General features: G+C 38.7%; 1 protein-coding gene across 1 annotated transcript; it reads right to left on the reverse strand.

Annotated features, from left to right (window-relative positions):
- Positions 1 to 2: 2 nt before the first annotated feature.
- On the reverse strand, positions 3 to 15,007 carry nr1d4a (nuclear receptor subfamily 1, group D, member 4a). Its single transcript, XM_084099296.1, has 8 exons — positions 14,374 to 15,007; positions 7,557 to 7,856; positions 7,316 to 7,404; positions 7,074 to 7,218; positions 3,511 to 4,073; positions 2,555 to 2,740; positions 2,039 to 2,249; positions 3 to 1,377 (listed from the first exon to the last, which is right to left on the reverse strand). The coding sequence occupies exons 1-8, from the start codon at positions 14,384 to 14,386 to the stop codon at positions 1,181 to 1,183; spliced, it is 1,704 nt and encodes a 567-aa protein (XP_083955422.1). The 5' UTR covers positions 14,387 to 15,007; the 3' UTR covers positions 3 to 1,180.
- Between the last annotated feature and the right edge of the window lie 1,675 nt (positions 15,008 to 16,682).

The following is a 16,682-nucleotide window of genomic DNA, read 5'->3' on the forward strand; positions in this document are numbered from 1 at the left end:
CAGAATAGATAATCTTGTATTTATATATTGGTTCTACAGAAGAAAACAATTTACAAAATATACATTTCCATTGAATAACATAACTTTATCAGCCATAATAAAAATCAACTTAACTGATCAAATCAACCACATGGCAGTCCAAAATGCCTTCTTGACATGCTTTGTGATCTACAGATACTGTGCTGGTGCCAGAAGTTCAGGGGCTCGTTCTCACAACACACAGATAAACAGTCCATTGCTTACAAAGGCACCAGACGCCCCGTCTCATTCAAACACACGACTGCGAATCCCTCATTCTCTGAACAGGCAGTTAAATCAGTGTAACTGTGCAGGATTTTCAGTAAGAAAACAACAAAATATAACATGCATAGGAGAGAATGCTGGTTTTGTATCCCTAGATTTAGATATATTCTTAAAGGAGAATGTGTGGAAATATACTTTGACACACTGTATTCAGCTTGATGATCATAATAAAAAAGCAAACAAACAAATATGACAATTTTATCTAATCTCAAAAGTTAAAATGTTTCAGTTGTTTCTTTTATTTTTTAGATAACTTAAATGGTTGTTGCAGATACAGTAAATCTCCTGTAATTAAATGTATTCTTTATTGTCTCAAACTAAAGTTTTAATGTGATGTAACTGTATAAGTGATATCTATGGCTTATGTACATGGTATTTCTGTCCCTTTCTCAAACACACAGGCACATACACTGACACAATTGGCTTTAAATGGTCCATAAAATTACCTTTCTACTGTATACATGGCCTACTTGACTAAAGACTGTGTATTTCACTTTGCAGGCAGTAAAGAGGAATGACCCGTTTTTTTGGTCTTCAAAAGTTCTGTGGTAAGCTTATTTATGATGATATGACTGGCAAAACTTCCCCTCGGATAAATATAATCAACATTGTTCTCCAGGCGAGCTGAACAGAAGGGCAATGCATGTATGAAAATGATCCGTGAAAGCTTAAATGAAGATATAGTCTTGTTTAGAGCTTGCTGAAAGCCATCTGTTCATTGTGTTCCTCATTAACAAGCATCATAACCAATGGTTCCTATGGGAACACGCTCAACGTCTTCCCCTAAAATGAGCAGTCTTTCTCTTAACCAGGAAAGGTGTTCTCTGACTGGCCAGTCGTGGCCTTTGGTTGAGTTCCAGCTGCAGCGACTGATAGCTCAGGGATCGATACGGAAGGCCAGCAGCTTGTCGGAGTGAAGGTTGTTGAGGGTGCGCAGGTCTGGAAGACGCAGGAGCAGTTTGGGAAAGAGGGAGTTGTCGTCAGGACGGCGACGGTTGACTAAGGTGCGCAGCGCTCGGAGGAGTCCTTCCTGTAACTGTTCCACAGCCACAAAATCCAAAATGCCAGAGCAATCTGTGGATAAAAGAAAAACCATTTATTATCAAAAGCCAACAGAAAAATTATAAATAAATATTTCAAATAAATTGTAAAAGATTATAAATACATTTTGTGTGTATATATATATATATTCACAATATCTGTTACCTATAAATACGATTTTTTTAATTTATCGGTATTCAGTATTGTATATTTAATTATACAGTATATGGTTTGGTTTGGTTTTGATTTGGTTGATTGGGATTTTTAGAGTTTTATTTTATTTTATTTTTTTCATACAATGAAAGTCAGTGGGGTTCACTGTTGTTTGGGATAAATATAATAGATAAAAACTGTTGACAAATTCTCCAAAATATTTTCTTTTGTGTTCTGTAGAAGAAAGAAATTTATTCCGGTTTGGAACTACATGAAAAATGTGTTATAACAGTGTTATTTTAAAATAATAATTTTGGCTATTTATCTGACATTTTTGGGTTATAGGCTAGAACATAAATTATAATAATCTTAATATTGCATTTAATATGAATTGCTATTATAAATAATTAGTTCAAATCGCTAACACTAAGCATGAGCATTAATTATTTACTGTCTTTCCCACTGAAAGCATACCCTGTGATTCATGCCATAGCAAATAGCACTAATTAACTAATGACTCTGATTCCAGTGTTGCTCTTACCTGAAGAAACCAGCACCACAGCCATGAAGAGTGCCAACTCATCTGACTCCAGGCCCAGACAGCTCAGCTTGGAACTGAACTCAAACATGGCGTCCAGCAAGGAGCCCATACCCAGACCCCTAAGGGTGCCCAGTGGGTACGTTTGCCCATTCAGGAAAGTCAGTGATCGTTCCTTGTGGTTGAACAGTGAGCAAAACCTCACCATTAGAACCTGTAAAAGGCAACAAAATAAGATGGAAGTGAAAAGATTGACCCAGATGATGTGTGTATTTTTCAATCTCAAAAAAGACAACAAGTTAGCATTTAGGTTGATGTCCCTAAGGGGCTTAACACTGCTCCACTATCTACACATTGCTGTGTTTGTTTTGAGTGATTTGACAGGCCAACCTTTGGCTTAACCAATGGCATGAGTTTGAATTAGGACAAATTGGGAAATCTGTTTGGGTAGTGCTTCTTTAATAGCAATAAAAGAGATGTAAAAGGTCAGGGGAATTAAAGGGGTTATGTAAGCAGTACCTGGAAAGTGCCTGCTTTGAGCAACATGACTTGATCATGCTGGCAGAGCTCCTGGAAACCTGGAATGCCCTTTGCGAATTCGACCACTTCACGTACAGCCGGCGTGAAGCACTGTGAGAAAGACTCCCACACCTGCTGACTGGAGACGCCAGGTGCTGACACGGGGCATGCGTTCAGTGGACAGGCCTATGAGAGAGGCAGCAGAGACATTTTTTTTTTATAGCACATATGCTTAATTTATTGGTCTGTTCTTGTATTTTGATCTTAAATTATACTTAAAAGTACTATTTCTGCTATAATGAATGCTTCCATGATTACTGAATATTCAGAAAATGGCAGTAAATTATTCATAATTCATTGATTCTCCCCAATTCTTCTTTTTATCTATTTCATTTTCTATTCAAAAAAATGTGATTGCTTATCTATGTTCGAAATGTTTTGTGGAATTGCACACACAGACCAGTCACTAGTCAATATTTAATCTTTTTTTGTGTGTGTGTGTGTTTTTTTCATTTAACATTTTTACTATTTAAAGGGATAGTTCACACAAAAATGATTTTTATGGGGTTGGAACAACTTGAGGGTGAGTAAATGATGACAGAATTTAAATTTCTGGGTGAACTATCCCTTTAATTAATTATTAGCTTTCCATCAATTTAGGAATCCAGTTTAGTTCCTTCACAAACCCCAGTTCAGGAAACCCTGACATAATGTAACGTTTAATGCACTTTATGTTGTTGATAACAAAGAATGGCATAACTATATCAATATGGTACAAGATTAAACTAAGCTAAACTTATTAAACAAAAGTAATATAAAAGTAGTCAGATTATATTACCTAAAATGTGTAATGTAATAGATTACATTATTAACTACAATTTTCATGATGAAATCTGAATTCAGTAATGGGCTACATTTTGTAAGTAATCTACCAAGTACTGTAAAACATTCCTCACCAGCACTTTGGAGCCAGCAGCCAACTTAAACGGACACGAGGCCTGGCTTTGGGACTTGCCGGCCACGTAGCTGTTGTATTCGGCGTGAGTGGGTTGTGAGGGCAGGCTAACTCTAGACTGGGAGTGATTTTGGCTGAATGAAGGCTCGTAGCTGTACCGACTGTTGTCCACCAATGAGACCGGGCATTTGCTGTCGCTGGAAGCAACTGGGCAGCTGGGCGGTGCCGGGAAGCTTTCATGGGTAGTTGCGTGGTACCCTGCGAGAGGGTTTGCATGAGGATAGTTGCTGTCCTGAGAAGGGTTGTTTTGAAAGGTGTTCGTTCCGCTGTTGCCCGCACGCTTGTTTAGGTGGTCCTGCGTGTTTGTGAAGATGTTCTGGTAGGCTCGGGATAAGGCACCAATAGCCTCTTTGGATTGGTTCTCGCTGTTGCTGGGAGGAGGTTCAAGTGGTGGGGAGGTTTCCATGCCCATGGTGGACGATTCGTTGAGGCTGTTCATGTAGCTCTGCATCTCATCCAAAAGCCGCTGCTTCTCTCGTTTGGGGATGCGGCCGAAACGCACAGCTAGGGGTCAGAGAGAGAAACAACAGGTTTAAAGACATGAAGTCTTAATAAATTTATTTGCCATTATTGTGCCTGGTTCATCTGTGCATGTTATTTTTAAAGAAAATGTTTTATTATAATGCTATAACTTTTTTTTCCCTCTGAATAATGCAATTTAAAGAGATAGTTTAGCCAAAATTGAATTGGAAAGTCTGTCATTATTTACTCAGTCATGTTGTTCCAAACCTGTATGACTTTCTTTTTTTGTGAAACACAAAACAACAAAACACTCAGTGGGGTCCAAAACAACTTTGAACCCCCTCTTTCATTGAATGAACAAAAAACTATTTTTTTTCAACATAGTATTTTCTTTCATATTTAACAGTCGAAAGACAGTCAGGTTGAGTAAGTAATGACAGAATTTTCATTTGTGGGTGTACTATCCCTTTAAATGCATTGTGAATTTTCATTTCAAATTAAATATCTGGGATGTATTAAAGACAATTCATCTGAAACCGAGTAGTCATACGCCATGTTAAAAATAAAAAATGTTGTGAAACTACTGCATTTTCTATCCAAATGACTGATAAATGAGGCCATTAAGAGATCCTGATGATCAGTAATCAAAATGTCCATGACCCATTTCTTTTATAATAAACTGCATGTTGCTATCAGAAATAACCTAGTGTGAAAAAATAAATGAAATATTGTCTGAAAATTGCTTTGGAAGTTTTTGAATAGCACAGCCACAGTGTAAGAGACAACTCGCTATCCAGTACTGACAACGGTATGCTGAATTTTTGGTCATTGTGGTGTCAAATATGGATGAACATTAAATGTGTCAGTGCTGTTTTCTATGCTTTGCATCTTTTAAAATCCCCTCACTTATTTCTCCCTCACCACCCCTCCGCTAAGAAAATCTGTCAGCTGTTGAGTCTAAAAATAACACCATTGCAACAATGTGTTAACTCCCCCCACTCTTCATCACTCTCTCCATCACTACCTCCCCTTCCTATCTTCATCCCTATGCTACTCTCACTCCTCTCTGAAGCCGTAAGTAGGGCAGTGGGTCAGGCAGAACTTGATGGCAATGCCACGGTAATTGGGAGAGAAACTAATGAGAAGAGAAGAGAAGAGAAGAGAAGAGAAGAGAAGAGAAGAGAAGAGAAGAGAAGAGAAGAGAAGAGAAGAGAAGAGAAGAGAAGAGAAGAGACTAATACGTCATTTGGCAGATTGAGGTGACAGTAGAAGTAAGGGTTTGTGGTATATACTGGTTTTACCAGATGTGAGAAGGATGCTCAATATATCATATAAGTCTCACAACACCTGTAAATGCGAAAATGAGCCAAGAAGGGGGAAACATCTTTTTAGCTTTCTGTAACAAACATGCATTGGTTGTGTGTGTTACCCTTCAGCATGATAGATATGGTTAAATACACCATTCAGAATTGAATTAAAAATGCCTGTTAAATTGCAATTCAATTCCTGAATTTCAGCTCAATCAGAATTGGGGTAGCAAACAGGATACAGAAATTTGCTCTTCAAATTTGAATGCAAGGAAGTAGAAATCCAATTAATTGAAATTCAAACAAATTAAAATGACTAATTTTAACTAGAAGAGGAAAGTTAAAACTTTGAATGTTGATTTGACAAAGCCTTACTTTAAAGTTAGTTTATAGCAACTCTTCATTTCCCAGAATGCATTGCCTCTGTTGAATCTCTTTCAGTTGCAATTCAGTAAATTCCTATTCCTGTCATTCCAATTAAAATTCCAACTCAGCTTCCTGTGGGGTGTGGCCAATTCCAACTCCAACACACCAAATTTGAATTTTACTTGAACTTGAACCAGAATTTGGTTTAAAATGTTGGTATGAATCTGATATCAAAACTACAAAGATTCATCCTGTGCAAAACAATGTGTGACACATATAGCTGCACTGATTACTGCGCAAAGGCAAGATCAAAGCGGAAGTGAAACCATGCTGGCCCATCGTGTCAAACCAAACATCTGTTTGTATAACACAACCAAAATTAAACAACTGACTGAAGTGAAGTGAAGTGAAATCAGGGCGTCTGCTTTATTGTGGCATTTGAGGCAGTTAAATGAGGTTTTCCTGTTTGTGCATGAGAACCCGTAAGAGAAACAGGTTTCTAGGTTGTGGGCTCTAGCACTTTCAGGAACCATGGTAAAAATGACTGTTTACCTCCCTCACTTTGCACCCAATGGACTCATTTCTGTTGGTGCCCTCTTAGAACAACATCCATTGCAATCCTTGTTAACAGGCAACCCTACACTGTCACGCACATCTGCTGGTAAACACTGCATGAAATGCCACCGAGAACCTGACAGAAGTCAAACCCAGCTTAAATAGGTCACAATGTACTAGTATAATATAGGTACCAGTTTATTTTGCAACATTTCCTTAAATGTTTATCATATTTATTTTTCTTTCCAGTGTTTTTAAAGTTAAATCACAGCCGAAGGCAAATGGATGAGGCATTATTCTTCAGAAGAGTTCAGATGTGTGGCTTTTTCTGCATCCCTTGCTTAATTTTTGCTGCAGAACAACATTAATTGCTGAGGATGTTATAAGGGCATGAGCGAGGTAATCAAGTCGCCCGTGTTCCAATTTCTCAAAATAATTCCTGTATTTGCTGCAGTTTTCCAGATGACAGATAGCTTCAGGGACTGCGTGACTCCATCCCTCATAAATCATTGTCTCTAGGAGGGATTGGGAGGCAGAGCTTAGGGAACGTGTGAGGGGGAAGGGTAAACCGATGAAGAGAAGGAAGCGAGAAAAAGGAGGGACCACAAAGGGCAAAGCTAGAGATGGAAACGAGTGCACAGCCAAACTAAAAGAAACTTGCTCTCTTGAAAATTACCAATGGTGCAAGTCTAAAAGAGGAAAGTAGGTTGAAGGGGGTGGTGTGGTGCTGGGCTGAAGAATAAGATGAAAGTACGACTTTCTGCTATTTGTCATACTGTATGTCAGTGACCTGATAACCTCCTAAAATTCTTACCGTCGCGGGACATGCCAACAGACAGGCATTTTTTGAAGCGGCAGTGTTGGCAGCGGTTGCGGTTCATGCGCATTATCAGGCAGTTCTCGTTCTTCACGCACATCTTGTAGTTAATGTTCTGCTGAATGCTACGGCGGAAAAAGCCCTGCAAAGAATGAAAGACAAACATTATAATAAACCACAATGCTAGAAAAGACTTATGTACAGTATGTTTATTTTATCAGAGGCTCATTATGTCTTACCTTGCAGCCTTCACATGCATGGACACCATAGTGGAACCCTGATGCAATATCTCCACATACTTTACAAAGGAGCACCATGCCTCCTGTTTCTGCTCAGATAAAAATAGAAACATGTAGAGAATGAGGTCAGGATGTAAAAGAACACAAAGAAGGTGTCCTAAATAATAGGGACTCATTATTCTTTTGTGAAAGAAGATGCTGACTGACTGTGTTGCGGGTTTTAAAAAGGGAAAACACTTACTGGTAAACGTGCCAGTGAATCCACAAGGCCTTTTACCGGCGATTGGATGGGAGTAGCTGTGTGGGTTTGATCCTGCCGTAGAGTTACTGTAGATTTCAGGGAACTGAAAGACCCGTTTTGGAGAAGCTGGCGATCCAATACTTCCTTGCTGCTTGAGGGCCCCAATCTCAGTGAAGGTGACCTCCTCTGGTGAAGAGGGCTGGGAGTGGGAAGATGGAGACTGGGTTTGATAGCCACTAGAGGGGCTTCCTGGGCTTGGACAGGCACTGCCATTGGTACAAGCGTAGAGTATCACACTCCCTGTAGAAACACAAAAGTATATAAAGCCCAGTTTATTAAAAATGGAACTTTAGTCAATCGCATAAATTATAAATGAATTTAAACTGATTCTTTAAAACACCTTGGCTTTAAACATATTAAATCCCTAATCAAAAGTTAGGGTTAATTGTTCTGTCATGACAACTCTCAAGAGAGTTTGGCATGGTAATAATGTTAATGTGTTTGGTCTCGGTGGAATAGATCTGTTACGCAGCTGCTGCAGAACAAGTACGGGACTTCTATGACATGCTTCTATGAGCAAGAAAGACATGCTGCTGCTGTACAAGCATTCATTAATCACCCCCATAGCAGATCTATGGAGCTGGGGAGGTGGAGAGTTTCTGAAAGCGTGCAGCAAACTGCTACAGCAAACAATAGGCATGAATTAGAATGTTGAGCAGCAAGCTCATTGGCTACCAATTCAGTGGGAACCAATCAGCTGTGCCCTATATAGAATTATTTAATTGCAAGCAGATTGGGTTAAGGACTTATGAGCCTATGCCTAGAGTTTCATGACAGAACTTGTTTTTTCATGTGTCCCAATTCAGGTTGTTGCATTGGATAATTTACAAATCAAATCCAATAGATTCAGTCCGAGTCGTTTGTAAATTGACTCAACCGATTGACTGAAAATCTCTGGTTCAAATACTGACAACACTATTGCGTGCCTGTTTAATGTCTATCTGTCAGGTAAATAGGGTCATTATATGCAAGATATTTCATACGAAAAACCCTTACAGCAGCTTTCAGAAGGAGGAGATGTAGGCTAATAATCTAACTGACTGGGAGTGAGTGAGGTTCCCTCAGTCAGAACGATCTCACGCGCTAAAAATAGTGACGGCTGCACAGCAACATAGTGCAACGTTCCCGTTTGATGAAATAACCCAGGATGTGTTGTATGTTTTGGTTTTAATAGGCATGGGTATTTTAAATAAAACCGTTGGCTTGTTTTATTTTCATTTCCCCGCAGGTTTCAGGTTTTTTCCCTCTGGTTTTCTGCATCCTATCACATTCACATCCTCTCCGGTCATGCGCGCAGGATGAGCTGAGACACGGTCTCACGTGTTCACAAGCTCTCCCGCCTCTCCTCTCCAATAATAGCCCTGGCATAGTGCCCCAACCAAACTCCACAACACCTGACCGCCGCCTCACATGGATTCCTGACACCGTTCCTGCCCAAACTAAATCCGCAGTCTCGTGTAAACCGCTACAACAATCGCGAGTCGCGAGCATCAAAACAAGCATTCACAGGGGGCGCGCACCGGAGGATGCCGTGTCAGCTTTGCGATGATGTTACAGTTCCCACACAGATGCATTGCCTGAGAGAGCAGGGGCAACGAGGAGTCACGTTTTGTTAGAATGTGCACTGTGGCTTTCTGGTTAACTTTTTAAACAAACCGAGGACACAGTCGGTCTCTGGGCCAAGAGAATGTGATTTAGAGCTGCACAGTTCAAAATGTTTCGGGAATCACTGGCACCATGATTACATAAGATCACTAATGGCAGACATGTTCTCAGCATTCTGCATGATTTGAGGTATCATTAATATCTGTAGTATATAGGCTACATGGCAAATTGTGTAGGCTACTTATATAGTTTTGAATAACCTCTAGCCTTAAATGCTCTAGCACACGAATATATTGATTCACACTGACACAAACCTAGAGTGCATTTAATGAGATAGTTGACCCAAAAATTCTCTGAACATTTACTCAACCTTATGTTGTTAAAAATGCATATGAGTATCTATTTTTATTTTTTTAATGGTTCCTATCCACTTTTATTGTATGTTCCTGATTGATAAATATCTCAACATGAGCAACATGAGGATGAAAGTAAATGATAACAATAAAATTTTTTTTAGCTGAACTATGCCTTTAGTACTGTGTACAATGAGAAATGGCAATAGGGTAAATATTTCCTTAAGCAATGTTCCTCTTACTATCTTTCAATCTGTGTTTTATGGTGTACAAAGAATTTGGAACCCTTATGCAGTAAACAAGTTCAAACTACCATCAAATATCTGCCCTGCTCCTTTGTATGTGTTTTCTCATGCTGCACTCAGTATTTATTTATGCTCAAGTGTTTTTTTCGTGATCCCTCCACAGGCACGTGCAGCGCCGGGACTTATTATTGACATACTAAAGCGCTGGAATTTACAGCCTTGTGAGAGTGAGCCCTACCTGAGCAATGCTACTCAGCCCCGCCCATGCTTAGTAACCCCACCTACATACACAGAAATACTCACACCTGACACACACGAGGCCACAGAGTTTAAAGTGACATTGACATTAAGGATAACAGAACATGCCCCTTAAACAAATAGTGAGGCGCAGCTGCACTTATTTCAAATGATTGCAAAACAATCTAAAACTTTAATGTGCGATATAATTTTATTTTCTTTGTCTTGCCCTTTATAAAAATAACCAGCTCGTAATGAGAGGGACAGTGCAGCAGTTTCTAAAAGCTACATGAGGAGCCATGCACACGTCATTGCAAGTCTGTATAAATTGGGGTCAGTGAAACACCAGCATTAATTGAAGAATCAGCAGGTCCCTGGCAGCTCTTTGTGAGCTTAGGCAACCCATGCAAACACTAATCTGCTAGTGAGCTGAGACAAGCGTAGAAACGTGAGGACTTTGCAGGGACAAAAATCCCCTCCTCCCTTGCCTCAAACACTGGCATGGTCTCCCTCCCACGAGGAAAATAGCTGAAATGCTCTACCTTGCATGACCGCATCCTTTGTGCATTTTACTTGATGTACAACATCTTAACATATCTGCATATGTGTCGGTTGGGGATGCAAGACATTTGCATAATCCAATTGTATAAGTAAAATTATTATTAAGAAAAAAGCACAAGCTTTCACACTTTTTTTTCTTCACTTTTTGTTTTGAGTAGAAGCATGCAGTTTGTTTGCTATTGAAGGAGATATGCTAACTTATAATATTATTTATTAATTGGGTTAATACAGACAGAACTGTCATTCTAAAGTGGGTCAAAAGAACATGAATATGAACCATTTGAGGCAAAGAGTTTTCAAACCCCCAAGGGGGGTTCATTAAATATTTACAAAATATATTCAGTAAGAATATTGCATTTTTGTGACAAATATATTTTATTTCTTAATGTTCATATCTCAATGCAATGTATATTAAGTAGCCTATAGTTTGTATTTGCATTAAAGTTTTGAGTTTATAGCTTGCTCACATGGAGCTATGCACTATAGAAACTGCTTTGAAACAATATTTATTATGCAGTTATAAAAATATTTTTTTATTGAATTTAAAAAATATATCTTATAGGGTAGAAAAGGGACACACAATATACTTGATACAAAATAAATATTTTCCATTATGTTTAATATTTTCATAATCTGTTCTGGCTTTATAGTAGGCTATAGTGTTGTCTACAATGCTGAGCATTTTGCACACACTATTAATATATGATATAGCACCTGTTAGATTTTAGATAGATAATCAAAGACAAAAAGAGGTCCTATGCGATACAAATGTTTAAAAGCCTAACTATAAAATCCTAAACTGCCCTCAAATAGAACCCAAAATGTACGTTTGGGTAGGGCATTTCGTAGGCTACAATACAGAATGTTCTCATGCTGTCATGAAGCTGTTTATGCGAACCGCTCCAAAGAAAAAGTTGCATGAGGCGGGAAAACGTGATGAGGCGCTACACTGACAGCATGAAATCGCTGACCCACTGACCAACCTCCCCCTTTCTATCTTACAATCTGCACCAAAACATAGAATCACTGAAAGAACGAAGCGGTGATGGCGGGGGCGTGGAAATCACGCGCCGCACGCGGCTGAGAGAGCGCATGCACGTGAGGACGATTGTAGGCGCGAGGGATGCGTTCGGTGGGAAGTTGCGCGCGCGCCTCGCTCCTCTCTTATTATAACCCAAAAGCTCTATAAAATGGAGCAAGCGGCTATATCGAACGGTGGGGGGTGGATGGTCCGTTAACCGGCGTAAATCGCATCTGGAACCTCTAATTCACCTTGTATGAACTGGTGCTAACTGAGTAGCCTATAGGCTGAATGTGTGATGTGCATTTAATCACGAACATGTTCCAGAACGCCAGAAACGTAATAGCCTAATTGTTGCTTTTCACGAAGAATGAAAATAAAGCTAGCCATATAATGAAAATAATTCAAGGTCCTGTTGTTGCACAATAGCTCACATCACATTTTCAGCAGAGATTTCATAAGCGATTTTCTAAAGCATCTGAAGTCAGTAGGTTAGTGAACCAAACCATACCCCCAAAAGTTGGGGAATAAAATGGTGTACATGCTCCAGTAGTCCTTTTGAAGATTTTTTTTTTTATATGATTTAAACCCCTTAATGACTTTTGATGGTCAGGTCAATATTTTTGACCTAAATGAAAGCAGTTTATTTTTGTGTTACATTAGGATACCTGAAAACATTGTTATTGTATAGACTACATTAGAATTGCTCCGCTCCCTCCATGTAAATGGAGATGCTATACCGACTTTCTTTCTTTTTTTACCAGTATCAGACTGAATCTAGATATTTATTTTTTTCACATTTCAAGTTTCAAATATACTGTACTGTACATTAAAATGATTAAGCCTGATTTCACTTGCAGCATGTTAGTGTGAACAGTGGGGTTTTTTTTTTACGGTTGTATAGATAGTATAGGTAACAAACATGATATTGCTAATGGGTCATTATCAGTATCTATCAGTCCAAATTGCGATATTTTTGCATCCCTAATACAAATCCATGTGGGTTGGATCTAAACACAAAGTCACATGTATGAGTTGATGTGTAGGCAAGCCCTTTATTTCTGAGTAAATAAATCTGTTTCCTTGTTTCCTGTTGTCTACCACTCAAAGGTCATGTGTTCAGATGTTATTATTTCCCTGTCTTTAATGACTTAAAGTCCATGTCATTGTGCCTCGTATTTGTTTTCAAGGCTTTCTGTCAAACGCAGAGTTGAGAGGGTGCGCCATGCAGGCATGAGACAATGTTTCCATCACCTGTTCCGGAACGTGACTGCAGCTTTTGTAAATGAACCAACCGTAAATTAACATTGAAGTGGACTTGGTTGACTGAGCCAGCATGTAATTAGCCCTTGGCTAACCTCGGTAATGAACCACTATCCAAATCAGCTTAACCGGTTAACCTGCTTGGATGAAGGCTATAGTGCATGCTCAAGTAAAGTTAAATTATTATAAACTTTATGAAATATTGCATTAGTTCCAATGTTCCTCAAGAGCCCACCAACTCTCCCTGAGTGCTGGGACTGTGAAGGATGTCTTTTGACTTTTTTTTTGCTTTTCTATTTATATTACATTTGCATAAATAGTTTATTTTGAATATCTCATATGACTAATGGCCATACTCTAGTTTACACTGGTGAAGTGTGTTCATAAGCCAGAGCCAAGTTTAACAGCGCTACCATCTACACGTGAGTTTGTTTTCAATGCTATAGCAGGAAGTTGTCAGCACATGCGCGTGTTATTAAGCAGATTCCCTGAAAGCAATCACAGAGTTCATGACAACAGTTATAGCAGTTACTCTAAGTATGGTAATATTTATCTCCATCATTTATGTGATTCACACAGTAGACTGATACTAAATATAGATGCACTTTGTAGTCTTTATGGTGCACTGATGAGTCTGCCCAGCGCAATCATCAAAGCAAGTCAATACCTTCATGACACATGCTTAGATCATCTATTGCAAACCATGTGGATCATATAATTCATCACAACACTGTAAAACCCCTACCCTATGAGTATAGTTCATATGAAAGAACATAAAACCTTCTCTTTTAACTGCATTATGCATCTAAACAGTTTAATCAGACCAATCACACAGCATGAAAATATGCTTAATTATGAGCTAAGCATTTGCATGAATTGCCAGAATATTTACAGTAATGATGAATATAACTCAATTTGTTAAGAAGCTATCGGCAAAAACCATTGCCACCAATAATATATAAATAATAATAATATAGGTCACACTTCACATTAGGGTCCAGTTCTCACTATTAACTAACTATTAACTATGACTTTTGCCTCAATAAACTCCTAATTATTGCTTATTAATAGTTAGTAGTTGTTAAGTTTAGGTATTGTGTAGGATTAAAGCATGTAGAATATGATCATGCAGAATAAGACATTAATATGTGCTTTATAAGTACTAATAAACAGCCAATGTAATATGCATGCTAATAAGCAACTAGTTTATAGTGAGAATTGTACCCAAAACTAAAGTGTTACCTTATAATAATAACCCTTATCAGAGCAAAGTATGCACTGAACGCACTGAATTATTTTCATGAAATTATTATTATTATTTAATATTATTAGCATTATTTTGTGGTATTAAGCACAATTACCAACATAAATACAACCAATGTTATTTTATTATCATTTTTCCTATTTAAAATAATAATATAACAATAGACTATATCAGCAAGAAGAAGAACAAGAAGAAATGTATTACTTACCAGGACTATCCATCCTTGATATGCTTTTCAAGATCCTCTGTGTTCAGAAATGTTGTCTTCAGGAAAGTCTGTTTGTGTCAGTATGTTAAAGTCTGGTGAAAGCAGGTAAAAAAGTCACGAAATGCCAGTGCATACAGTGAACAGCCCAAAGTATCTCTCGCACAGAGCATTGGTGGCGGAGCCAAACAGTCGTTCGAAAATACAGTCTGTCACAGGTGTGCAGATGCCCCTTCCGCGCGCTGCTACCTGTCCTGCGTTCCTCTGTTCCTGAGCTAGTGTGAAGGACGCAGTAGGGATGCCTAGTGGTGATGTCTCATTGCCATCAGCATCTCTGTGGGACTGTCAAACTTCACTTCCAACCCTAGCCAAACAAACACACACCCTTCCACACCCACATAAATCACGTTTTCAGGTGACTGGCAAATGTGACTGGATTTAGGGAAACCGTCAACCTCTGTTGTTTTCTTTGACGGGGATTTATCTCACGTGCCCATGATCTCCTAGCTTTCTCTTTTCCTCTTGATCCTAGCGTGCATGTTCATTGGCGGGAGTGTAAGCGGCGAGCTGAGCTGGATGTGCTTATTCGAGCGCGCTACGTGCTGGTAAAGCCACGCTGCATGTGCCCTCCGCATGTGCCGCGGAAAGCGCTGTCCTACTGACACACATTTTTTTTTTTTTTTGTGCAAAACACAGCGTGAGATCAGGCGACATGAGAGGCACGCACATGTACTGCAGGCGAGGCTTTGCGTGACTGCTGCCGCGCGCTTCTTTTAAAATCTCTTCTGTCATGTGAATGATGCATGGAGTCATGGCATTTACAAGTGCATAAAACACTTGAATTGTATATAAGATACAGTAATATGATATAGTCATGTAGGCTATAAAAAAAGTAAAATATAAGATACACAATATAAAAAGCATTGTTTTACCAAAAAATGTTGCAATCAAAAATTTTAATACACTTTAAAAAAAAAAAACGTGATAATTGCCCCATAACATCCGACAAAATGCTCTTATCTGATCTAATTTTATTGTATAGTTGATTCTTGCCTGAATCTATGCTAGTGTGGGTTTTGTTGCTCACTTGTTTACCCAATAGTTACAGCAAAAATATGATGATATTGGAGTTTTAGATGTTAGGACAGAATTCAAAGAATATATTTCAATTTAAGCGGGCTTTGAAACAACACACACACCTCTGATAGAGATAAACTTTGGACTCAAATGTGTACAATTACTGAGCTATAGCCTAGCTCTCTTGTAGCAACTCCCTCCTGTGACAACTAGCCCCGATCTAGCCCCAACGCGCGCGCGTTGTGTTTTCGTGATTTATGGGGACTTTCCATAGACATAATGATTTTTATCCTGTACAGTACAGTAGTTGGATTTGCTTTAACGAAAGCATTGTGCTCATTTTATAAGAAACAGAGTTTTGAGGATAATGATTTGTAAACAATATCGAGTTTGAACTGAAACAAAGGTAAAACAGCGGCCTCTTGTGGTCAATGGACACGAATTGCTGTTTTTACACCTCATCAAAAATGTTTTAGCCTATATGCTGTTGTGGTAGTTTTTGAACAAATATTTGGCTAAATATAATTATATATATTTTACTTGGCATAAAAAAATACATGATATATGGCAATATAAAATCATATAGCCTGTATTTTTTAAATAGTTAAAAAGGTAAAACAGGAATGCGTGTTGTCTTGCAAGCCAAATTAGGCTTTTTAGAATTAAACTTAATATAAACTCGACCAATCACTTTATCCTTACAAAGCCTTGTAAATTGTAGAAATATGTCTTTTAGCCTACACTTTAATATTTTCTAAACTAGTGCTGTGCTACTTGTAGCCTACGAAGTTTTAGGTTATAGGTAGGCTAGTCAAAAATTACCAAAATAATCCAGCGAAACACACAGTTCCCATTCATAGTGTTTATAAACAATTAAAGTGCGTAAAATGTAGAATAATTAGTATAATTAATTAATAATTAATAATTTCGAATACTGTCTGATGGCTTGATGTTGCTTGGGGCGCGATATTTATTTTCCCAGGATGGTAGGGGAAGACTCATGAATATTCATTAGGGAAGTCATCCCTGATTAAGCCTACCCCTAACCCCACCCCTAAACCTACCCGCCACTGGGGTCTGATGACCTACCCCTAACCCCGCCCCTAAACCTACCCGTCGCTGGGGTTAAGACCAATCAGGGATGACTTCCCTAATGAATATTCATGAGTCTTCCCCTACCATCCTGGGGGGAAAAAATTTGCGCTTGGGGCGGAGTAAGGTGGATATCTACCGGC

The sequence above is a fragment of the Abramis brama genome, assembly GCF_963993115.1.
Source record: "Abramis brama genome assembly, chromosome: 22".
NCBI lineage: Eukaryota > Metazoa > Chordata > Actinopteri > Cypriniformes > Leuciscidae > Abramis > Abramis brama.